Source organism: Rhynchophorus ferrugineus, unplaced genomic scaffold, assembly GCF_030347505.1.
Source record: "Rhynchophorus ferrugineus isolate W39M unplaced genomic scaffold, kcgeb_rfMv2 rfM6, whole genome shotgun sequence".
Classification (NCBI taxonomy): Eukaryota; Metazoa; Arthropoda; class Insecta; order Coleoptera; family Curculionidae; genus Rhynchophorus; species Rhynchophorus ferrugineus.
In genome coordinates this window covers 32,465,527-32,493,075 of record NW_027472585.1, presented here as the reverse complement: position 1 = coordinate 32,493,075, position 27,549 = coordinate 32,465,527, and the positions used below count along the sequence as shown (strand labels likewise).

At 34.1% G+C, this 27,549-nt stretch overlaps 1 protein-coding gene and 1 long non-coding RNA gene across 2 annotated transcripts; both read left to right on the top strand.

The window, feature by feature from the left end:
• The first annotated feature begins 287 nt into the window (after positions 1–287).
• Positions 288–26,976, top strand: LOC143198072 (cap-specific mRNA (nucleoside-2'-O-)-methyltransferase 1). Its single transcript, XM_076407020.1, has 13 exons — positions 288–419; positions 479–687; positions 5,686–5,838; positions 5,890–6,025; positions 8,510–8,667; positions 16,155–16,344; positions 19,064–19,298; positions 22,272–22,346; positions 23,114–23,310; positions 24,819–24,947; positions 26,179–26,380; positions 26,509–26,727; positions 26,784–26,976. Exons 1-13 carry the CDS (start codon positions 413–415, stop codon positions 26,809–26,811), a joined length of 1,938 nt encoding a protein of 645 aa, XP_076263135.1. The 5' UTR covers positions 288–412; the 3' UTR covers positions 26,812–26,976.
• On the top strand, positions 694–2,906 carry LOC143198073 (uncharacterized). Its single transcript, XR_013006143.1, has 3 exons — positions 694–2,013; positions 2,077–2,202; positions 2,263–2,906. It is a non-coding gene; the product is annotated as an uncharacterized LOC143198073 (long non-coding RNA).
• Positions 26,977–27,549: the final 573 nt, after the last annotated feature.

The following is a 27,549-nucleotide window of genomic DNA, read 5'->3' as shown; positions in this document are numbered from 1 at the left end:
TTACATAATGTTCTTCTATGTATGATTGAACGAAAGCAATCAAAATGCCAGTAAGACATGATGTTGGCAAAACTATTGTAAATATATTTAATAATTCATCATGTAAGTTTACAAACACACTGTATTTTGAATAAGGAGCTCAATTAACAAAGATAGACAAATATTTAGAGGAAGTAAGTCTAGGTAAGTCTGTCAAAGATGGTACGTGTTATTTTAGAGTATAAATAACTTATCTTTTCCAAATAATAATTTTATTTATGGCACTTACATATCGTAATTTATCATTGCAAAAATATATTTTATCCTCAATTGTACATTACTTATGATTATATCTTATCATATTTAAATATAAAAGACAATGCATACCGACTAATTATTACTATTCGATTCAACCAGCGAAAAATAAATATCGATGGCAAGTAAGTTTTGTAAATATTTTTGTTATAGTTCAATACTAATTTCCATTACTCATTAACAGATAGTTCAGAAAGTTACCCTAACGATAGGGAACAGCCTTATAATGAATATAAAAAACGAATATATGAAAAAGTTAATTGGTTACCCAACAGCAATTCTGTTACTTTCTCATTGGATAAATGTGGGTACGTTGAAGGGCCAAAAACAACTACTGTAGATCACACAGAATTTTGTAATTCGACTCTTTTTCATCAGCTCATTGAAAAGAAGGTTAGTTTATATCTCATATAAATATAATATTAAGGAATTAATGTTTTTTAAATTCAAGTTCTATTGTAATTCGTCAGGTTGTCTTGTATCTGTTACTTTCTATTGTCCTGTGTTGTCCTTTTCCATAAATTTTATTACGTTTCTATAATTTTCAATTAATTTTAAGATTACTTCGGACTCGGTTTAACACCAGGTTTAACAGATTATGATATTTTATAACTGTTTGGTGTCTTCTTACTTTTCTTTCTGAAATGTGATAAACATAGGTCAAAACGTATCTTTGTCAATGAAAATTATAATCTTGTAATATAAGATGGGTTAGTTGAGCTCAGATGTACTTAAATAAAATTAATGACATTTCAATTTAGTTCGGTTATGTATGACTGTTTATATATCCGTATTTTATTGAGAAATAAATTTACAGAAGGATATTTCTCTTTAAAAATAATTTATCACAATTCTATTACAAAATTATCAATATCTTAGGACAATTAATAGAATGGAAACCTGAAAGACAAGAATTACCGTCAAATCTGGTATACACGATATATATCGGACTAACAGCATCGACATATTCAATTATATATATTTACATATTATTACATATACACCACATATATACACCACATATGTACTCTAAATGTATATTATATGCCTGGATTCCTATCTTGTAACCTTTTAGATTTCATCTAGTAGTATACACAATACGCAAAGTACACAACTATAGTCTATTCAAAGTTTTTTAATAATGCGTCGTGGATATTTGTGACGTCGAAACATTACAATGTTGCCGCATCAACTCTGAGTTTTAATTCAGTTTGGCTTTCACATACAAAAAAATTCTAATCCAAATAAAATAATTGAACAAAAGTGTTACCAAGTATAATTTATTTACAGTTAATTATACAGCCACAATAATTATAGGTAAGAGTTAAAACCTCTTATCACTATTGCTTTCAAGAATTTTGTATACGTCTGACAGCTGGTCGCCGTCCGGTTGTTAGATGTACGTTAAATTATTCCAAATATTAGTGATAATTACTACAGGTTATAAACCGGCAAACAATTATTTTAGACTTTTATTTTGATAAATTTTGAGTCGCTCCGCAATATATCATATTACTTTAATTGAAAATGCCGAAAACAATAGATATTCAGGGTCACAGGATTTAAATAGTGTAAACTTCCAGACGTTACCTTAAAAGAATTCAATTAAAGGCATAAAATAATATAAAAAACTTGAATATTTCAAAATGGTTCATTGTGGCACTCTTTGCAAGACAGTAACAAAAAAAGTGTAAAGACAATAAAAATTGATGGAAAAAGGTAAAAGTTACAATAGCATTCAATTGGGCTTTGTTGGTCATTATAATAGTACACAGTTAATAGTACTGTGGAAGGAAGCATTGTCAACCGTAACACCTTCGATTTGGATGAACTCGATAAGACATACAAAGGAAGCAATTGATAAATGGTGGAATTGTGAATATGTTTTGGATGTATCAGAAATTAACAGTTTAGTGATTGAATTGGACAGTGAGTCGTAAAGGGAAAGTGACTGAAGCAAACTTTCAGGATATGTGATAATGCTGTGCAATGCTGGAAATTCCTTAGACAGAGTGATGAGAGTGGAAACAACTAAAGATATGCACATAATTAATTGAATATAACTGTAGAAAATGGTATTTTAGGGCGTGAAAGATTTGTGTACACAGATATAATTGTAATTGAGCATTAGGTTAGAGGAGAGAATGAATGCTAACAGTTTTGTAGATATGGTAAATGCATTAGACAGAATTCAGTGATCAATATTATCAAGAATGGTGTACACAGGTATTAGTAGAATAAAAATACAGTGATAGCAAGATGACTTGCTAAGTAAACACACCATCGAAGGAAACAAGAACTAAACGTAAAAAGTAAATATGCTCTCAAATGCAAGTAAAATACGTTTCTCAGACATACAATTGTTAAATCGGGGTATTAGGCCTCCAGGTGGATCACACTATGTAAAAAAGCGCGCCTGGAAACTCTACCTCATGGATGTTGTGGAAAAGAGTTCAATGTAAACAAAACAAATTTAACCTACAAACAATTATACCTGTGTTCTTAATTGTAGTTTTAATTCCTTCGATAGTGTATATATACTATCGAAAGAATTAAAAACTTAATATATATTAGATGTACTATAATGTTAAAATAAATTATATTTGATAACATTTTTGTTCAATTACTTTATTTAGATTAGAATTTTCTTTTATACCAAAGCCAAACTGAGCTAAAACTCCGAGTTGATGCGGCAGCATTGTAATGTTTCGTCACGTCACAAGTATCCTCGATGCATTACTAAAAAAACTTTGAATAGACTATATGCACTTTGCATGTTCCAAATCTACTCAGTATTGTGTTGCAATAGGACCGGTACCCATAACTTAGATTTTCTAATAAAATGATATGACTACATATCATATTTTTTAATAACCACTAGGAATAATGACACATTCTAACAATTTTAATATACCCCACTAAAGAGTGTTAAATAACTAATTAAATTTTACATTCTCTGTCATTATAACCTTAAAAGCTTTGAAAATTACCATCTCCTAGTAATTTTTAGAATCTAGAATATACCATGATTGAATTTTGTATTACTGGTAAAATTCATTTCAAAATGGGAGCGGATATTCCTTCCCATTTTAAAAGTTCAAGTATGCTAGCTAAAATAGTATGTAATACTTTCTGGTGTGTCAAAGCATGTGCTCGAATCAGTTTAAAAAGTTGTTCGATTTCTGTTGGTACTGTCCGACGCTGATATCAAATATCTATGAACTTCTTTAAAGCATTAGTGATAATAGTTAGTGGTTATAAGCCGGAAAACGTTGTTAACCATAAGACAAAGTTGATACGGCAACATTGCAATGTGTTAACGTCTTATATTTTGATGATATGCATTGGTTGTTTTATTGGATAAACTATAGTTTGTTTTAAAAGAGCTTGCATAAAACCATGCAATCATATACGAGATATGGTTCCCCTCCCTGCAGTATCAAGTTAATCATCTTTAGTATGCGTAGTAGCACATTTACAACTTCTGTCTATAGGTAACTACACTAGCGTCCATTAATACTCTACCATACATACATGACACAGTCACCATACGCGCCTTGCCACTCGCTGATTTAACTTTAATGCTCGCACAAAACACAGAGGAATTAGAAGTGTATCTCCCATGTATTTATTACCTTTTTAAATATTAGCGGTCATTTGCCACCAGAGGGTGTGACTGACAATATAAGTAGTGGGAAATTTAAAACATGTATAAAAATAGTAAAAATTAATAGGCAATAAAATTTTAAAAATACATTATATTTAAGTATATGTAAAATTTACATGACAGATATTATTATAGAATTTTATATTATCTTAAATATAACTCGACCAAATACAGAGTATAGTACAATATATATGTTGAAGACTAGTTATTTGGAAATGTCTTGCTCAAAACAGTTGATTGTTTTGAAATAAACAATCATTTGGTGATTTAATATATTGGACAGACTGCTTTTGAAGTTTTGTGCATAATCTGGGAATTAAATAGAACAGTCAAGATATCATTTACCAACAAAGTAAAAAAAGTCTCTGGCTTTGTCAAATTACATCCATCATACTGACGGGCTTTAATAACTTCACTGTTCAACTCACATTTCCTAACATCTTTGGATCAATGTTTTCGTTCTTCTATGCCACAGATAAAATGGAGACTTGTTATATTTTACAAATCAGTTACACATAATTAATATTATAAAAAGACTTACAATTTAAATAACATCAGGAAACCGTATCCCTGTTAAGCAATGCTCTTCTAACATTTCGGTTTGTAGTTATCCTGTGTAAAATGTACATTATAAACCGTTTTGCTCTAATTTAAGACCTCACAAGAGATTTCCATCAGTTTTTCGGTATTTATTGTTAAAAGCCATTTCTGACATAGAGCAGGATCCCTAGGAAAGCTGGGTATTCTATTTAATATGGTACTACATCCAAGGTAACACTTGAGATATCTTAAAATTTAAATAAATCATTTTAACTAAAAAAGAACCAACCAATAATATTTAACAGGTAAATTTATAAATTTTTTAAATTTGTTTTGCCAGCCATGTTAAAAAATGCTCCAATTCGAAAGAGGCGCTTTCAACAAAAGCTTTATCTATATAAATAAAACCTAAATTCTTTGTATATAAATCAGATTGTTCCAAAAAACTCCAAAATATCCAGTAATTTTTTGATTATTTCCACCAAATATAAATAAACACACGTACATTACTTTTCTTATTTTTTAGAAAAGCCTTCTGAAAGCAGAAATTGTCAAATTTCAGCTTTGCTACCAAATTTACACCACTGACCACCTAGCGGCAAATTAAGAAACTAAAACACTATATCGCATGCTCGCACATAATCTGCTTCCTTCTAAATTCCCAATATTTTCTGAATACTAGTAATTATAGGCTACAACATTCGAACAACGAATTCGAAACTGAAAACAAAACGTCTATTTAATGTTTTTTAGGGTAAATAATATGGCTCGGTGAATGAAGCTAAAATGAAATGAAACAGTGGTGTTTACATTATGTTACCGTTATTTATTGGTTATATAAAAAAATTTGAAAAATACAATTAGATAAAACGGATGGCAACGGTGTTACCTGGAGACGAGGCTTGGGCAGTCAATGGTGGCACGAATAAACCAAACGATGGTTGAGCACTGAATGGATCGAAATACCCTTCAATAACATCCCAGATCAACGTCTCGGGGTTGCCGCCGGCTATTCGTTATCGGGTTCTAGTTGGCGCTGCTGGCACCCCGCCCGTGTTCAACATCTGGGATTATATTTCTGGGTATTTTGTAGACCGTTATTCCATAATTTACAATTCGACATGCCTCAAGTTCGCTACACTTTCTTTAACATATTCCTATAAAAATAAACATTACCGTTTCAGATTTCAACAGATCCTTCCATATGGCGTGAGGCAGAGTTAAAATTAATTCCATTTGAAACTGTCAAGTCTTTTATGTTTATTAACAAAGAGGCCACGAAATTGGCCAACATAGACGCGGCTACGGATTTTATGCTAACGAATATGGAGAAGCAGGTAACGTGGACGCCTAAATTTTAAAAACGCCTGAAAAAATCTATTTTGTAGGGGAATTTCGATCTGCCTATTTATTTCGCAGACGTTTGTGCTGGGCTTGGTGCGTTCAGTGAATATTTGTCATGGAAACGTGGATGGGACTATAAGGGTTTCGGATTAACTCTTAAAGGACCTAATGATTTCACACGTAAGTGTCAACAAGTTATGAAAAGCGGATGTTTAAAGGCAAAACCTTTTGATTTACTTGAAAATTAGATTATTTTGACGATAATTTATTAGATCGTCAATATGGTTCATCATGATGTAATGGAAACCCCTATATTGTAAACACATTACTCGTTACTTTTTAAACTATTTTAACAGTTTTCTAAAAACTCTAAAACTCTCTTTCTGAAGAACTAAACACAGATTATTCAGTTTCGTATTAACCACATTGTATAACACCCCCTCTTGGGGATTCTTGATCGGATATTTCCTTCTTATTTTACCATGGTTAAAAGAAGACAGAATGCTATCTGATGCTAATATTTCACTATTTTTATTTTTTTCTTAAAAATATCGATATGTTTCTTTATAAAATATCTCATTGGAAAAAATATATGGATTTTTTTTCTCCGATATATTGACATATCAACATTAAAAAAATATAAAATGATACATCGATATTTACAAACTATGCTTTTTTATAATTTACAAAGTATGCTTTACGATAAAGTCACTATATATTTTAACTCCATATTGGTAAATATTCTCAGCTTAGGTTCGAAATAACCGTTAGCACATAGTTATATAATATTTGAAATATATGTCATTATTTTTCATTTGATGTTCACGTTATTGAATCGAAATACCTATCGAAAATACCTTCATTTGTATGAAATATAAAACGTGGTAAAAAGTTTACTTCAAATATCAAAATAAATGTTCGATACTCTTTTAAGACTCAACACCTTTTTTTAAAAATATCGATTTTGTCGCTGATTCCCGTTCAAGATTATCCTTGTTCCAAAGTTAAATCGGGTGATTTTATAAATGCACGGTTCTTTTTTATATCGGGGTAGATTTCACACCCGTGACATTACTTTTTATATTCATGGTGAATTTTTTAACATTTGATTATAGTATTTAAATTGACATTATACTGACCAGGAATGTGAAACTCAAATGGTATGTAGTGGGGCAAAGTTTTGCTTAGTTCAACCATTGGCGGCGCTCACAACGTGAATTTGATTGGTTAGTTTAAAAAGTTATGTAGAAACCTGTAAGGAAATTACTTTGCTTTGATTGGTCTGCCATTTCGCCTGATTATTTTGTGACGTCACATTTATTGGCCAATAGTATTTAAATGAAAATCAAATTTAATACATAAGTGTAAATAATGTAAATATATATAAACGAAAAGCAAAAAAAAAACAATTATGAACTCTATTCTAGGCAAAATTAAAATATCTATAATTCTTCTATAACGCCGTCCCATATTTGTTTAGTGCCATCAAGTTTATGGGATATATTAGAGTTCTAACTTATCTTGTTATATTGAAGGTAAACTTTAAATCCTTCCTAACTTCCTTCCTTTTAATCCTTCCTAACTTCATTAAAGCAAAAATACAATCACACCTCATAATAACGTAAATTTGGTTTTGGAAATCATTATGGATTGGACAGTTGAAACATTAAAAATGTATGTGTTTTTTAAAGATATTTAGATGTCACAGTATTTAACCTGTGGGACTACTTAATAAAGAATATAGACAAATATTGCATGTTGTCTCATTTTCAGAAGTTTTGTTAAATAGCCTGAAATAAGGCAAAAATACAATATTAGACTCTTGTTTTCCTCAGAGCAAAGTTCTCTGGAACTGAAAATAGAGACTCAACTAGTGATTTAACAACCTCAGGTGGTACTAGATCTCCCGTTAAAAAAGAATATCTAATAGAGAAAAGTTATCTAACATGTTCATCTTCTTCACAATTTTCTCCGGGAGAATGATGTGAAAAAATTGAAGTGATGATGTGCCCTTTTAAAGATTTCTCGAACATACTACGTAAAGGGTGCTGTTTCTACTTCTATGACCTCTAATAGATCCAAAAAAAATATTTAAGCAATCTTGGTTAAGATTTGTTAAACAAATGTAGTTATTTGTAAATTTAGACAAAATAGATTTCTTTCTGCTAATAAATTCTAATTTTTTCACTAAAATGTCCGTGGCAGACACCCTGACGTTAATATATTTGCATGGTGGTTTATCCGGGTAACTTACTACTATTTACTTGATCAACCCATTTTTGGAAAGGAGCGAGATCATTCTTTGGGAAACGATGTCTAATTTCCGTAGTAGATTTTTAGCTCGATACACTACATCTTTTACTACACTAACCCTTTTACATTATTACTCCATAATAATTAATGTAAAACAGAAAATATGCACAACGTAAAACAAACATTCTTTGATCTAAACAAAAACCAAAACCTTCAAACGACAAACTTAAAAATGGACGCCCATAAAAAATGCTGACTTCACACAATTTGATCGACTAATCACATTCCACGTTAGTGGTAGCACCAGGAATTTAAACTAACCAATCACAATTTGCGATCGCAGCTACGGTTGATTGAACTAAACAAAACATTTTTATTTTTTCTATGATACTGACTCTGGTTTTAACGCAGTTGAGAAATCGAAGTGTACGAACTTCGCAACCTTTCAAAAATTATATGGGAAAAATGAAGATGGCGACGTACGCAACCCAGAAAACATACGCGATTTCATTGATAAGGTTCGCAATGAAACTGACCATGTAGGGGTCCATTTGATGCTGTCAGATGGGGTAAGTTTTGTAATGTATCTCTCGACAATAATATCATAGAGTATATATAGAGATTTTACTTAAATAGGCGAAATCAAGGAAGTGGTTTGTTTAGGACGCCATTTTTGTGTGTCTGACATCACAAAACATTGAAATCTCTAAAATAGTCTGTATATTTTGTGGTCTGACATTGAGTATGATCAGCATTTTTAATTATAATCACTATTATTTAATTAGAATGTATATTCATTCTCAAAACTGCTGTGTATCCAGTATATGTGCGGAAATAAAAAAACAGACGTGGTTTTCCTAGGAAGAAACAAACCAAGTTAGCTTTATTAAGGATGTGTGTGTGACTCAGTGTTGCTTTTACCTGGTACGTGTACAGTTATTTATATAGGACATTTGTATTTATATATCATATTCATTGTATTCATTCATAGGAATACAGCAGAAGAAATCCGGAAAATATTACCCACCCTTTAAAAGCAAAGTGTGTCGAAATTGAGCGGTGGCAAAGTTGTAACTGAAGGTAAATGTGATTATACTATATGAAAAGTATTTGTTACCTTTTAAAAAGTTACTTGTAAAACACCGTCAATTAAAAACTTTATTATTTTGAAAGAGTTCATTTACTTGACACACATGTGTATTATTATATACTTATTACTTAATATTGATAATTAATATTTTGGCTTAAGTCCACCCTCTATTTAGAGCTATCAGAGAGCTACATACAACACTGGAGTGGAGGGGAGTAAGAATAAATTATCTATGGGTACCCTCTCATAGGGGAATTCCCGGTAGCGAAAGAGCCGACTATCTGGTAAGCAGAAAGGAAGATTCCGTCAAACTGAGCGTTCTATTCAGTAAGGAAGACACTAAAACACATATACAAAAACTATATACAAAAAATTGGATCAACTAAATTGGGATCTCCTTATGGAAAATAACAAGTTGTGGAAAATCAAGGGGGTTGTTCACCAATCTCCTAATATTTGCAATCTCAACAGGTTCCAATTGAGCATCCTTGCTCGATTGCGAATAGGGCATAGCAAACTAACGCATGAGCATCTGTTAAAAAAAAGAGACCCCCCACAATGTGTCGAATGCCAAACCCAACAGAGTGTCAGGGACATCCTTCTGCAGTGTGAAAAGATTTTAGGTACTGAGATGGAAGCTCGGAATGCCAAAGTCATTAAAACAACTGGTTCAACCCAAGCATTTAATTTAAACTAACCAATGAAATTCAGAGAAATTCAAAACGTTCTCAGCGCCTTCCTGTTGACCACGCAAAACAATTCTGAATTTATTTGTATTAAGTTAAGACTCTATATATTACTCTATGACTAACATTTAGTTTATTGAACAACACAATTATTATTAGTGACAATGATTATGAATTTTATGCATTCTAATGTATTTCCGAACCGTTGATTTCTGTTCCCGACTTATTTAGATATATCTAACAGACTACAAGGAAGTTAAAAGGATATAATATATAATTGGCTTGGTTTACACTTGCGCATTACGATAATGTACATCAAATTACGTTTATTGTTTACTAATATTAGGGTTAAGTTTCCACTTAGTTAGAACTCATCTTGTTCTTGTGGAATTCAATTGCGTAAATAAAAACAATTGAATGTGCTTTCGATCCGTTGTTAGTACGCAGCGAGCGAGAGACGCAGTTATTTTTGGTCAACTTGGGAACAGCCCAAGTAAGTGGTGAAACAACTTAGTTCTTGGTGGGTTAAACCAAATTCGTAGTGAAATTTCCAGTAGAGGGTGAAACCACGGCCAAATCGAGTCTCCTTTCCACCAAGCACGGTAACTAAGCCGTTTAAATTAACAGTTATGTGCAGAACAAACATAAACAAGAAGATTCTAGTCATAAAAGCTGCAAGAAGACTTCAGACATCCAGGCAGTGTTGTCGAAAAAGGGATTATCCAGTCACAAGGTTTGCACGAAGGCGTACGGTTTATATACAACGTACCATTGGTACAAGACATTGACAAATGGAAGCCAGTTCACGAAGCTTGCAAGACAGCATAGAGTCTGTACCACAATAATCAAAATTAACTATGAATTAGAGAAGGAAATTAGTAGGGAGCAGCGTAGTTACAACACGCAATGGGAAGTCATCGAAAGTATTTACAAATATAGACACAGAATAGATAGCAGCAGGGAAAATAAAAAAGGTGGATTTTGATTGAGTTGGTTAAACGCGAAAAGGTATGATTTATTGGAATCAGGAACAGGAGACGAATACTTAAAAATATTAATGATAGGAAAGCCCAGAGGAAGTAGAATTCTTTCGGTTCTATTGTTAGAGTGTCTAATTTATTAGACCTTTTAACTGAAGTTCCTAATATTTATAACATGGGAAAAGAATTATGACCTGATACAAAACATTGCGTCAGTAAATTATTGAACATCTGTTGAAATTAGACAGCCAAAAAGATATCAAGTAAAGAGAAAATATGTGTTCAACAAAGATGATTCCCATCGGCTCGTTGTCTAGTGTTTCGGATAACGAGGTTGCAAGTACCGAGGCTAGACGAAACGTTTCAGACCTGGTAGAGGACTCCTTGTGGCGTCCATAACCATAAATATCAAGAAGATCCGAAATCGTGGAATTTTCGAGAATTCCTAACGCACATGTTTTATCAGTGTGAGAAGTTCTTAGCTGGAAAAGTGCTTTCCAGCGCGATATTTTCAGTGAATCGTGATACAGAAAAGGGTTTCTTGGACCAGCCTTGACCACCACCACCAAGAATCCGAGGAAGGAGCTTCAGCGATAAAACACTATGCATCAACAACGAGACGACAGAACGTGTATCAACAAAAAAACAGAATTTGAGTACACGTACACTTTAGTGTGAATAGTGGTACGTGAAGTTAGTATTGTACTGTAACTATTTAAGGAAATAGTGCATATTCTAAGCCCGGGTGTAGTTTCCCGCGAATATGGCTGGCCAACAGGCGCGGCCAAAATCTAATGCCACATCAAAATCGACAAAATTAACAAAGAATACAGCCAAAATGACCGAACAACAAAAAGACGAGCACATCAGGCACCTGGAAGCACAAATTGCGATATTACAAAATCAAGTGTCGCAATTGATCAACACTAGAATGACGACCGCCGAAACTGATAACGAATTGATCGACACCGAAAAATCGGAGACCGAAGCAAGCTGCGACAGAGTAGGAGAGTTTCAACCTGTCCACCGAAAAAGAAGGATAGAGAAGACTAAAATCAACAACAACACCTGATGAAGAATTCCTGAATCTAAATAGCAGCATAAAGCAACAGGCAAAGAATATAAGAGTGACGCGCGACGCGTAACATTGAACCTTGGATTACAACGCAACAAGCGCTATCGAACAAATTATGACAACTCTATCCAATCATATCCCCGTACCAACTCCGGCTAGCACCAAAAAAACCCGAGTCCCGCCGATTATCCTCTGCGATAAAAAAGCGTACTCGGAACTGAATAGCATCCTGACTTTTTATGGTATTCAGTTTGGCTCCACACAAACTAAACCCGAAGGGGTGGCTTTCTTTCATCCCACACCTGACGACTATATGATGATGATTAATGTCGTTAATGACCGAAAATACGGCTATCACACCTTCTGCCCGCCGGAGAAACTACATCTCCGGACGATTATTAAGGGCATTCTTGAGAGTCGATGAAATCCGATCTGCGCTTATGAAGCTTGGATTCAATCACATTCACGTAAAACGGTGGAACGGTGGTTGTCCCCCGTGAAGAACGCCGTATCTTCGCGGTCGACAGCCTAATGCATCAGGTGGTTAAAGTGCAATCACAACGCAACAATGGCAGGCGCGTCCAATGTTTTAACTACCAAATCAACGGTCACTCATCGGCCAACTTCACAAATCCGATCAACACAAATCCGATCCCCGGTGGAGAAATACTCTCGAGAACATCTTCAGATGATGAAGGAGACCATTTTCAACGCCATCAGTACAGAGCTACTGGAAGAATTACTATCGGCTCACCATAGTTAATTCCCCTCCGCGATCATTAATAATAATGTCCTGGAATACAGTTTCTGTGCGTGGTAAGAAGGAGGAATCACCGCACTGTCGACTTACAATATCGACATATTGCTTCTGCAGGAAACGTTTCTGAAACCCTTCATCCGTTTTAAGATACCAAATTATTTAATTTATCGAAACGACAGAATAACAGGCCATGGCGGTAACACAGCCATCGCCGTTAAAAATAACATCAAGGACATTCAACTGTAATCGCAGCCTCTATCCAGTCTTGAACATAGTTCCATAGCAATCGAGTCAAATAGCAATCGAATTCAATTCACATCAATCTATCGAAAAAACGATCGATTCATTGATGAATTTAATTCATTATTTCAAGGAATACCTCCAAATTCATCAGGGGGTGATTTTAATGCACACCATCCACTCTTGAGCACAAGCAGGCCAAACATTGCTGGTGCGGGCATCACCGCGATAATAGATGAGATGGAACTTGAGGTAATTTCTCCAAGCGAGCTAACGCACTACTCCCCTAATCGACCAACAATAATTGACTTTTTTATCTATCAAAATTCGAATCAAGCCTCTGACTTGCAAGTACTCCAAGATCTCGATTCTGACCACAGGCCAATCCTCCTCGCCATTAGCGACTTTCCCCTGAGTTCCGTTGTTCCTAAACCCATGAAAACCACCGACTGGAGATTGTTTCAACTCGAGCTTCAACGGGCGGGACCCATCCCAAGTATAAATTCTTTAGACGATCTAGAAAATTCAGTATTGAAACTCACTCTAGATATTCAGACAGCCGCAGACAGAGCTACTAAAACAAGTAGCCCTGAACCGTTTTAATTTAACCTCCCTAGAGAAATAAAAGAACTAATCAGGTAAAAAAACCGATTAACGAGAAGAGCTCGCGCCACTCTGAATCCCGAGGTTAAACGCATGGCGCAACGTGCAATCAGAGAAGTCAGGGACAGTGTTAAAGCCTAGAATGAGAAGAAATGGGAATCATTTCTTCAAAAGCTAGGCAACCCCAATGGCCCGAAATGACCCAATTTGAGGACCCCAAATGACTTCTGGCGCGCCGCCAAAAGCGTAATGGGGAAAAATTCGAACGCAATCCCCCCTCTGAAGGTTGATTCCTCTACGGATATTGCCTTCACAAATCCAAAAAAAGCTGAGCTCCTCGCAAACGCGTTCGAGAACCACATGAAATGCATTCCTTCTTTGGGCCCACCTGAACAGACATTATCTAATACAAACGACACTATCCCCTCTCTAAAAAGGAATGACTACCGGTTAGTTCATCTTCTGAAGAGAATAGTCTCTCCCAGAGACCTTCAGCTCTCCATAAAATGTCTGTCCTCCGAAAAAGCTCCAGGCCAAGATGGTATAACAATAAACCATCTAAAAAACCTCACTAGCTTGCAACTATTCAAACTTGCTAACATTATCAACTCCATCCTGAGGTTAGAGCATTTCTCAAAGAAATGAAAACATACGCTTGTCGCTGTAATTCCTTAAAAAATGCCTAGTCCATATGACTACAGGCCCATCAGCTTGATTAAAAGCTTTAAACGATTTTATAGACGCACATCACATAATTCCGAACGAACAATTCGGTTTCCGTACCAAACACTGATGCCTCCATCAAGCTGCCCACGTCGCAGCAACTATCCACCAGCCACTGATAAAAGGTCGAAAAACCGGAGTCATCTCTTAGATGTCTCCAAAGCTTTCGATCAAGTTGGCACCACGGTCAAATATTTAAAGTGAAACAGTAGGTCCTTTCAGGTGAGGATCGATGATTTCCTCTCGTAAACAAATTTCCGCAGGAGTCACGCAAGGTGCTCCACTAGCCCAAACACTATTCAACCTTTATATGGCTGATTTCCCGCTCTACAAACTTTCCCACGCAGCATTTTACGCAGACGATACCGCTTTCTGTCCGGTTACTGTTCCGGAGCTATTCGCAACAGACTCCAAGTACAGTTGAACCAAGCGATAGCGTGGTACAAATTCTGACGGCTACAGATAAATCCGAGCAAAACACAGGCTATTCTGTTCCACCGCAAGAAGGAGTTCTGCGCCTATTGCCTTCCAATCGATAAAGTTAAGGGCTCCCATGGCTCCAGAAAGTTTCATACCTCGGCCTCCAGTTCGACCGCAGATTCCAATGGTTAACCCAAATTCAGCACGCCATTTGCAAAGGAAATGGCGTGTACAGCCTACTATTTCCTCTACTCTGCAGAAAAAGCAAACTTCCAATTCCACAGAAAATGACGCTGTATAAAATGCTAGTCCATCCAATCTGCCTCAATTGAGCACAGTTGTTGTAAAGGTATATCTCGGAGAGACAACTTCAACTGCTACAAGTGTTCCATTCCAAAAAAGTCCTTACGTAGCTCAGAAACCCATGGTTTATGGGGAACGTCAATACACACTTCGAATCAGGCATCCCGTTTGTGCAAAATTCGCTTTTGTTTGTTTGTGAAAAAACACGCTCAGTGTGAAGTTCTCTATAGGAACCTTAGAACACGAGAACATCTTGACGAAATCCCTTGCCGTCCACAAACCCCGGCAGTAAACACACTACGTTAGTCCCAGTCGTAACCCAGGGTCTCTGTCGCCCGCAAAACAATCATTCCCCGAACCCGAAGCGACATCAGCGGAAGACCATTTGGTTTTAGCTGGTCAACCTAGTAAATGAAAAAAAAATCCACCACCACTAAAAACCCGAGGGAGGAGCTTCAGCGGTAAAACACTGCGCATGAACAATGAGACGACAAAACGTGCATCAAGAAAAAGACAGAATTTGCATCGACAACGAGATGAAGTTTATTTGAGAAGAAATACGTATTGAACCGACTTTGAAGAAAGTATTGAATTAATTGAAGAATAAACTGATTGAAGAAAACATTGAAATAAGAATTGCTAAAGGGCAACCAGTAGAATTCTTGTCTATATTAACCAAACTAGAGTTTCGTTATCAGTAACTACAATCCATCTGAATCATAATCATTTTCCAAGGAAATACGTCATTAATATTTAATATATTTAAATGTATATATATATATATATATATATATATATATATATATATATATATATATATATGTATATATATTATTATTATTAATTAAACAACTCGTCTTTGGGTATCAATTTACTCAAAAAAGAGAGAAAATAAAATGTATTTAATTTACAATCTTGTTTTCTCTCCCGCATCTCAACTGAAGGTGAATCAAAATAATGAAATAAGAACTCGGTATAAAAGGCCAAAGGATCTATATGTGAATTACATATTACTCCAAGGCATATTTTCATATTTTCATTATCCTTTAAAGTTTTAAGACTGTCGTATGAAATCTAATGAAGTTGGTTTGTCCTAGCGATCAATTCGGAACATCCAATAAAAACAAGACATTGTATTTAAACTATTTACTAAATGTGTTTTTATTTTGTTATTAGTCGCATACGGAATATGACAATTCCTCCAACATTTCAAAAGAAATTATGTTGAAAAATCTGTATTTGTGTCAATGCTGCCTTGCGTTAGAAGTTTTGAGACCTCATGGAACTTTTGTTACCAAGCTATTTGATGTTTTTACACCATTTAGTGCCGGACTACTCTACCTTATGCATTTATGTTTTGAGCGAGGTAGGTTTCAATTTCATTATTTTGTAAGAACGAAAAGGCTAGAAAAACTAATATTTCCGTTAAGAAAAAGTAGCGTTATGTAGCGCTCGTTAACGTTTATTAAGTGTCTATATGTATTTGGATAATTTTTTCATTTTAAGAAACCTTTTTTAGAGAAATTGGTACAATATAGATTAATCAAATATATTTTCTATAATTTTTCTACAAATGTTAACTGCTTTTCTGACAACATGGCAATAAGGCATTGAAAGAATGATTTGGTTCGGTAGTGATCCAATCATTTCCAGCAATTTTCACTCTTCAGCGTTTCGAAATCGGTGTGTCCACATGACAAGATCAGAAAGCGCCAAGAGGGCCTTACGTTTGTTACTCACTAATACAGATATTTACAACAATACATAGATCAACATATTAAAATGACATGGAGAGAGATCTGCAGTAATAATAATTTTCCGTTTTAGCAATATGTATACATCAAGAATCAATCAAAACCAATATGCCACAGAAAATCTACTCTACTCTTTCCCTTCAAATATAATCATCTAATTAAACTGTTTGAAAGTTATTTTATTTGAGTTATTTGAGGGTTTTAGCTGAGTTTTGGTCTAAGTCCTGCAATTCATTCATTCATTCTTCATCTTTTTTCAACAGTTCTTTAACAGGTCAATTGAAAAGTCCGTGGCCTGACACATAGACAGCACTACTAGAATTAAGTCCATATGTTTTTTCATCCCTAACCCTTTAAAGATGCGTGTATGTATTTGACAAGTGTCGGATCATTAGTTTGTGAATTATAGCATTTTGATTGTAGCAACTTATGTTATTATGAAAAAAAAAGGATAAAAAGGAATTCCGCGTGTTGATAAAATATTACTTTTTGAAGGGAAAAAATACAGTTGAAGCAAAACTTGACTTGATGCCAAGTTTCCGGACACTGTCCCAGGAAAATCAACTTTCAAGGATTTGTATGCTAAGTTTAGACGTGGTGAAATGAGCACCGAAGACGGTAAACGCAGTGGACGCCCAAAAGAGATTGTTGCCGACGAAAACATTTTAAAAAACCCCAAAATGATTTTGAATGACCGTAAATTGAAACCGCATGAAATAACAGACACTCTAAAGATAACAACTGAACGTGTACATCATATCATTCACGAATATTTGGGTATGAGAAAGCTCTGTGTAAAGCGCTAGCTCACTTTTGACCAAAAACAACGACGAGTTGATGATTAGGAGCAGTGTTTGAAGATGATCTAGCATAATAAACCCGAGTTTTCACTCCGAATTCTAATCGACAGTCATCCAAGTGAACTGCACACGATGAACCCGCTCCAAAGCATGGGATGCACATAGAGTAATTTTCATTGACTACCTTGAAAAAGAAAGGACCATCAACAGTGACTATTACATAGCGTTTACACAATTTGAAGGACGAAATCGCCGAAAAACAGCCGCATTTCTAGAAGAAGAAAGTGCTGCTTAACCAAGACAATGCACCGTGTCACAAGTCAGTGAAACGATGGCAAAAATCCCTGAATTGGGCTTCGAATTACTTCCTTATCCACCATATTCTCCATATCTGGCCCCAGCGACTATTTCCTGTTCTCAGATCTCAAAAGGATGCTCGCTGGGAAGAAATTTTCGCCCAGTGAAGAGCTGATCGCCGAAACTGAGGCCTATTTTGAAGCAAAGGACAAATCAAAGTACAAAAATGATATAGAAATTTTAGGATCGCAATAATCAATATATTACCCTTGAAGGAAATTCTTTTGTGTAAAAATAATGAATTTTGCCAAAAAAAATGTTTTAGTATTTTACTATGGTAGGCCGGTGACTTTTCAATGACTTGTTACTAGAAATCAAAATCGCTAATTCTAATTATTTTAAAATCGACTGACCAAATTGTGATGTGACCCAACATCATTAATATAATATAACTTTCTAAATGTGTTTAATGAGCTTCGACAGCATAATTCCTAAAATTAAGCCATAAGGCCAGGGGCAAAATGAGATGTAGCTTGATGAGGCAGTGTGAGTCACTGCCCGATTTGGTGAGTTTAAAGAACGATAGCTGCCGCGCAATATTGTATCGGAGCATGCCGTGACGCAGTTATGGCTAACGACGTCCAGTGGAACGCCGTGTTGAAAATGGAAGAATAATTAATAAAAGCTATTCGGATTCGACAAAATTTGTACGATACAAAACATGTAGACTATATGAGAACTAAATTCTGCAATTATTAGTTTTCGTTAAATTCTCCATGAGTTTTTCTAGCTTTCAGTTACCTTTTACTAGCTTTTTACCTTTTACTACTTTTTACTTATCTGGTAGATAAACATTACCATTTCAGGTTCGAATTCGTTTTCCGAATCAGATTCAGAACTAAATTCCAGTTCAATCGTTGAATTGCCATTGTACCGAGCCTACTGCAGTGTACAGCTTTATTGCCAAGTGAGAACTACAATCGTATTCGGTTTCGGCATCAGGATACATTAAAAATCATCGTGGTCCAGTAGATTGACTATACTGCGCTGGCGCGCGCGTCCCCGGTGTTAGAGATATTTGAATATTATCAGTATTGCTTGGGATGTCATGTGTCTAGATAAGACGTAGATTTTTTAATATAATTGGAAATAGAGGTTCCTAATAATGCCTTCTATATATGAGAGTTTGGGCTTTTCAACTTAAATGTTATATTAATATTTGTAAACTTTGTAGTGAGCATATTAAAACCAGTAACATCTCGTACCTCAAATTCCGAAAGGTACTTCATTTGCAATGATTTAAGAAGCGATGGTAGAACCGAAGACATCAGGAGATATTTGGCTACAATCGCAGAAAAACTATGGAATTATCGCGATTCTCCAGAAAACGATATCTTGGAGATAGTTCCATTAGATGTTATTATGAAAGATACAACATTTTATGAGTATCTATATGATACTAACGTAAGGTAAGTAAATACTGTATACTGCTAAAAATTATTACGTACCTCTTTTATGAGTTTGTTATTTGTTTTTCTATATATGTTATCGTAAAATGTTATGTGCACAATAATACAATTTCATTCTGATGGTGAATGAGATCAAATATAATGTATTTTATTTTCACCATCATTATTAATCCAAAATGTTACTTTTAATGTCGCAAAACTAATGTATAATATACTTCACTAAATCTCTCCACAGTTGGAGATCGACCGCAACTGTTTTGACCGCATGTTTTTCTGGACCTGTATGTGCCTTCCAATTAAAAGGTCAATTACGCTACAAAAATCAGTGAGGAATTCATCAAAACCATTATAATCGGCATCTCTGGAATGACTTCATTTTTAATATAATCGGCTAAGCAAACATGTACATTTTTTCTTAAGTAACGCATCTTAGGCTTAGAGATGTGGGGCACCATACAAGAGGATTTGCGAGATACACGTCAGAAAGAGACGGATTTTTTCCACGAGTGCCTTCTTAGAGAAGTCAAAACTCAAACTGGGTCAGTATTTTGGTATTTTTCTCATTATATATCAAGAAGTGTGTTGCATCATAATCAACTCCATTGTCTGTTTTAAAAAACTTCCCGTATAATTCCACCCACTACTATGTTGAATACCAGAAGCAAAGACGATACATCCTTGGTGAACATCTTGGTTCGGATCTCAAATTAATTTGACAAATCAATGTTATTTTTTGCATTCTTATGAACATGATGTCAGCATATTTTGTATAGTTTTGTATAGTAACAATAAAAAAAACATGTTAAAAATGTTGTTATGAATGTCAGTCGTGCGACGAAACCTCGTCCAGTTGTTGATTGAAGTGATACATTCCCTGTACCTATAACTTAGCCGAACTTCTTTCGTAGTCAGTAAAAATCAATCAGGAAGAGTTGACTTCATTTATTTTGAATGCTTACACCATTCTTACGGATATGCTTTTGATATGAACGTTACAATATATTTTTTCCGACAATATTAGGAAAATTCGTGAAGTACAAGAAATATTGTTGGCATAAATAGTTTATATAAACCTTCATCATAGATAAGATGGAAGACGATTTACATTTGTTTGAGGAGACCTAAACCTAGATGTACACTCAGTATTAAAGTATATGTGAACAAAAAGCCCTCTGGTGTAACAATGAGCGGAGCGAATACATTCATTCTATTATTTTGGCACTTTTGGCTTTAATATTGTGTTAGTACTAATTTAAAAGGTACCGATTAGTTTTATTAATCAAGAACGTCTTTTGTATCACGAGTTGGTATGCGGCCCGCCATAATAAAACACTTTTTTGACAAAATTAGTTTTTTTATTCAACATAATTCCCTTCAAGAGTGATAACTGATTATAGTGACCCTGCCAATTTTCGATACCATTTTTGTAGTACGATTTGTCCTTTGTTTCAAAAAAGACCTCAGTTTTGGCGATTGCCTCTTCATTCGACGAAAATTTCTTACCAGCGAGCATTGTTTTAAGATCTGAACACAGGAAATAGTCGCTGGGCGATCTGGAGAATATGGTCAATGAGGAAGCAATTCGAAGCCTAATTCATTTGTTTCATTTTTTGACACGGTGCATTGTCTTGGTGAAGCAACACTTTCTTTTTTTTCGAATGCAGCAGTTTTTCGGCGATTTCGTCCTTCAAACGCTCCAATAATGCTATGTAATAGTTGCTGTTGATGGTCCTTCCTTTTGCAAGGTAGTTAATGAAAATTATTTCATGCGCATCCCAAATACAGACGCCATAAACTTGCCAGCCGACTTTTACTTTTTCCCACGCTTTGGAGCGGGTTCATCGTGTGCAGTCCACTCGGATGACTGTCGATTGGACTTCGGAGTCAAATGATGGAGCCATGTTTTATCCGTTGTCTTATATACACTCAAAAACTCAGGTTTATTATGCTTGACATCTTCAAACACTGCTCCGAATCATCAACTCGTTGTTGTTTTTGGTCAAAAGTGAGCTCGCGCGGCACCCACTTTGCCCAGAGCTTTGTCATACGGAAATATTCGTGAATGATATGATATACACATTCAATTAATATCTTTAGAGTGTCTGCTATTTCATTCAATTTCAATTTACGGTCATTCAAAATCATTCTGTGGATTTTTTTAATGTTTTCGTCGGTAACACCCTCTTTTGGGCGGCCACTGCGTTCACCCTCTTAGGTGCTCATTTCACCACGTCTATACTTAGCATATCAATCCTGGATGGTTGTGGGAGAATGGAACTCCCTGGAATTTTATAACATATCACTAACATATAAATAACAAAAGTTGCTTCACTCAAAATGCTATAATTCACAAACTAATGATCCGACAGCAGTCAAATTTATACACGCATCTTTTGAAGGTTAGAGGTAACTAAAAAATATATAGATTTAATACTAGTAGCGGCATCTATTTGTCATGCCGGGGACTTTTAAATTAACCTGTTATTATTTTAACATTTTTGGTTTTAATATTGTTTTAGTACTAATTTAAAAGGTATTGGTTAGTTTTATTAATCAAGAACGTGTTTTGCATTACGAGTTGATACGTGTGTTATTTTGTGTCTGTTATTTCACGTTGCGTGCACGATTCCATTTTTTTCTGAAGTATTTTGCTGAAATCTTTGTCCTAGGTTTGCTCAGGTAATCGTTTGTATCTTTTCTTTTTCGTCCTCGCCTCGAACTGGAAACAGTTATCTTACAAACTAAGCTGCCTAAATTATCTGTAAGAGATGCAAAGAAAAATATACATATTAACTGTTATTTTTAAGAATATTACAAGATTATTCTCAATTTGAATGTTATGGTTGATGTTAGATGTAATACATTTTGGTTTTGATACTCTTGCGTTATCATTTCAGTTATTATAATAGCTAATTATAAATTCTTGTATGTACTTTATATGAATTTGTCGTTAAAATATGTATTTTAATTTAGAATTGCTCAAGAACAATTTGGTGCTTTGTCCAAGATAGTGGAATATTGCAAAATTAAAACTGCAAGTACAACTGAGTAAGTACACATTAAATAATGAAAATTTTACTTACAATCTAATATTAACCGCCTGATTGTGTAGAACATAGAACCAGATTGGTATTAGGCACTAGATTTTAAATAATTGAAAAAATGTTGTATCAACGGATAGCATTTATAAAACGTGTACGGTTTCAAATAAATATTTTCGTTTACTAGAAGACAAAAAAATTTTATTTGAAGGAATAGTTATGGCGAGTTATTGAATAGATACCACAAATTATACTGCCGACTCAATCATATATTAGTATAATCGAAATCCTTATATTTAAATGCTTCACTATCAGTTTCTACCAGGTAGACATAAACAAAATAGTTTTTACTAAAACTAGGATACTGGTGCTCTATAACATCTACTATATTCTATAACTAATTTTGGAAAATTTTGGAATATTTGGTATCTAGTGGAATTTTCACGATCCAAAGAGCCATCAAAATGTCATAAGTTAATGTTTTGGATATTTTCCATTAATTTTCGATAAAATAAACTAGTTTTTTGCATCAGTATCAAATTTATTTAAATTTATTTTGTAAATGTCTGCATTTACCTCTATTTTCTTTCTATTGAGGTATATTGGATGAGTATCTCAACAAAAACCCTAGGTACATCAGTTATATTTTTATTTAATATTTATTCATTATTTATTCATTTAACTTTATCACTTTTATTAGCACATATTATTAACATAATAATTCTCAGTATATTTCATTATTAAATATGATTAATATTAGTTTACTTTGTTTAGGGTAACAGACACGAATTGCATAAATAATACGGCGAGAGAATTGAACAAACCCTGGACTGAATTCAATAAAGAATATTTGACTAGTGAACAAAAGAAACATTTAAAAGGAAAATGTTTGTATTATTTCGGTATACCTTTTAGTTTTCAACCTGAACGTTATTGCTCATTGTCTGTATCTTTGAAAGCGTATGAAAAGGGTGAGTTCAGATTATCTATAAGTTATTTCTAGTAACATATGATTTTGTGATTAAAAAACGAATGGTAACTTTTGAAATAAAACGCTAAGGGGTTATGACTTCTTTTTTTTTAATTTATAATATAACAATAATTTTCTACGTTTCGATATTTTTTAATCACATTAATATTAAAGTAGCGTATACGAGATAAAATATTTCAAAATCAGACGGGTCCGCATTTTATATTTGCATATGCCTTTTCTACACCAATGTAGAGCCACACATACCACACTTCGGAGGTTAACAGGTTAATTGAAAAGTCCCCGCTCTGATACATAGATGGCGCTACTAGAATCCATATGTTTTTAGTTAGCCCTAACCCTCATAAGATGCATGTATACATTTGACAGCTGTCGGAACATTAGTTTCTGAATTATAGCATTTTGAGTGAAGCAAATTTTGTTATTGTGAAAAAATGGATAAAAAGAAATTTCGCGTGTTGAATATTGGTTTTTGAAGAGAAAAAATACAGATGAAGCAAAAAGTTGGCTTGATCCCGAATTTTCGGACACTGCCCCAGGAAAATCCACCTTCAAGGATTGGTATGCTAAGTTTAGATGTGGTGAAATTAGCACCGAAAACGGTGAACGCAGTGGACGCTCAAAAGAGGTTGTTACCGACGAAAACATTTAAAAAATTCAAGAAATTATTTTAAGTGACCGTAAATTGAATTTTACTTCACGAATATTTGGATATGAGAAAGCTCTGTGCAAAGTGGGTGCCGCGCAAGCTCACTTTTGACCAAAAACAACGACGAGTTGATGATTCGGAGCACTGTTTGAAGATGATCAAGCATAACAAACCCGAGTTTTTGAGTCGATAAGTGACAATGGATGAAACATGGCTCCATCATTTCACTCCGAAATCCAATCGACAGTCATCCGAGTGGACTGCACACGATCAACCTGCTGCAAAGCGTGGGAAAGCGCAACAGTCGGCTGGCAAGGTTATAGCGTCTGTATTTTGGGATGCGCATAGAATAATTTTCATTGACTGCTGGTAAAAGGAAGGATCATCAACAGCGACTATTACAGAGCATTATTGGACCGTTTGAAGGACGAAATCATCGAAAAACGGCCGCATTTAAAAAAAAAGAAAATGCTGCTTTACTAAGACAATGCAGCGTGTCAAATATCCATGAATTGGGCTTCGAATTGCTTCCTCATCCACCATATTCTCCAGATCAGGCTACCATCGGCTAGTTTCTGTTGTCAGATCTCAGAAAAATGCTCGCTGGAAAGAAATTTTCGTTGAATGAGGAGGAGATCGACGAAACTGAGGCCTATTTTGAAACAAAGGACAAATGGTACTACAAAGATGGTATCGAAAATTTGGAGGGTTGCTATAATCAGTATATCACCCTTGAAGGGATCTATGTTCAATAATTAAAACTAATTTTGCCAAAAAAATATATTTTACTATGATAGGCCGGGAACTTTTCTATTAACCTGTTATATATTATGTTTTAGAAATGGAAGACAAGATGCTACAATTTAATTTAGATAGGATGCCGTCAACTTTGAGTACATTCAAAGACAATTATTTTTATTGCTTTTTAGCAAGTAATGAAAACGAATGCCCCGGCAATTTTTACTTCGGTAAGTTTATTTGGTTACTCAAGAATTCATTGTATTAACATAAAATTACTCGGAATACTTAGAGTTTCTCTATATTTGAACAAAAATGCTAGTTCTTAGTTTGCGCATAGAGAGGTTGAATTATCTAATAGTTTAGGAAGAGGTGGGTGAAAATTAAAGCTTGAAAGAAAGAGAAGAGAAACTTACTGGAATGGTGTGAATATGGAACGTTGAACCGAAAACTTTAGAGATTAAGTGATACTAAATTACCAACGAAAACATACAAAGAAACAAATGCAATCTTCATAGAGTTACATAATGAACGATTCCGATGAGAACGATGGAGAGAGTTCTTCATTTAGCTCTACTGTCATGACCCACCACAGAGTTTAGCAACTCCACCAGTAATTCACGTTCCAGAAATTCCGTTTTTTGATGCATCAATGAGCTAGCTATAGACGAATTAGCATCAGCATGGAAAAATTATACTGGAAAAAAGAAATGGTAAACATTGAAAAAACTATCGGATTATAATATACCTATGAAAAGTCGGGAAGGTCTTCAAAGAATTTGCAAGGAGACAAACCCAGAAGAGCAAGAGGGATTTAGACAAAATGGTGGTGGTATAGATAATCTTTTGGCACTCCTTCAGTTCTTATAAGAACGTATTAAATGTGGAAAACATGCAATTGTTGTTTTTATGAATTTTCTCTCTTTTTTCGACTGTATATACTGACCTACTACAATCCGTTCCGTGAGCTTCATCTACCATTTCTTTTTGCTACTAAAATGGCACCTTTCCAGATTCTTAGTTTATTTGGAGGTAGACACAAATTATAAAGAAGTATCGAAAAATCTGTAATTCTACCAGTAGACCAAGGAGCAATTGAAAATATAATTGAACATTTCTACAACTAAATATTCCTGCACTTTTTCAAGAAATTTCAATATATATATATATATATATATATATATATATATATATATATATATATATATATATATAGGTAATTACATATTATACAGGTTTAGGGTAAATGATATGGCTCAGTGAATGGAGGTAAAACGAAATGAAACAGTGGTGTTTACATTATGTTACCGTTATTTATTAATGTAATATTATATTTCTGGGTATTTTGTAGACCGTTATTCCACTATATAAAATTTGAAATGCCTCAAGGTCACTACATTATAATGTTTATAATTAATAATATTAATAAAGTAATGAATTAACGTGTATTTATATTTTTAGCAAAAAATAATACTGTTTATAAAATAACAAAAACAAAACGCATCCCCCTAAATAATATAACTCTATCTAATGACACACTTATTTATGGCGAATTAGTGAAAGAATATCAAGAAGATGGAACAAAATATAGAGATAGTCTCCATGTAATAGATGCGATTAAATTAGGATCTACATGTCTTGGAGGATATAGATTTAGAAAACGGTAACCACTTTAAAGATATTTTGAAAATTCAAGAAAAATATTCCGAGATCATATAATTGTTAATAATTATTGATGAATATCCATATTGACATGCATGACCATATTGATGGATATTATTTTCTGTGTAGATTGGAGCTGATTGAAAGGTTTTGTAAGGCTCATAATAAAGAGTCTGATTTATCGGGATGCTGTAGGATAAGGCCAAAAATTTTCAAAACCTTAAACACGCTGAAGAATGATCTGCCATCAAATGGAGAAACGCCATTTGATGTTGAGTTGCCAACGCTGGGTTATCAATCGCAGAAGGAAATATTGAAGGCAAACTCCGTGTTGATATATAACAACAGGTTAGTAGTGTACGTCCCAAAGAACACTCGATCTTTCTAATATAATTATATTCCAGGAAAGACCTTCCAGAAGAGTTGTCATAATAGCTACGTTGTATCTAATGACAAAGATAAGGTCAATATTCCAAACCTATTTAAAGAATTAATCTAATTAATACTAAAAATAACATATTCTCATTACATATAGATGTATTAATGTGTTGTTTTGCTTAAATTTCGAGGAACCAAATAAAAATTATTTTTAACTTACTCTTTTTATCTTATTTTTGGTTTTGATAACTTTCAAATAAGTTAAAATAATATCATCGTATTTATTATTTCAATATATTCATAAAAGTACATGTTTTATTCAGTTTTATATAGTTATACATATAAGAAAAAAAACTCAGCATCACATCATGAGTAAATTGCATTCGTCAAGCTAGATTACGCATTAATTGTAAGATCTAGTTAATTTATAGTTGATATTTTATAGTTATTTTTTTATTATAAAAATGGTGATTGTTTGCAAATAATTGTTTATATTATCTCAATGAGTATAAGAACCTTTTGATTACAATTTTTTTTATATTTTAATCTAGAATGACCCTACAATTTAACGCAGGCTCCGAACCATGGTCCTCGGTATTAAGCCTACCTACTGGCGAGTGACCAACTTAGAAATCATCCCAGAAGACATCCGGTCTTACTCAGCCTGGTTACTGGATTTTTCACTCTTGCCTAGGACAACTACAAATATTTAACAATTACAAACATAAATTTACGACTATGCCTCAGCAGGATTCGAATCCACGACTACCGCAACAGTTGAAGGATCGTCCT

Excerpts from the sequence above, each read along its gene's own strand:
- LOC143198072 (XM_076407020.1), top strand. Across the intron at positions 5,839-5,889 it reads TAACGAATATGGAGAAGCAG|GGGAATTTCGATCTGCCTAT; the intron begins GTAACGTGGACG and ends TCTATTTTGTAG. Across the intron at positions 22,347-23,113 it reads AAAACTGCAAGTACAACTGA|GGTAACAGACACGAATTGCA; the intron begins GTAAGTACACAT and ends TACTTTGTTTAG.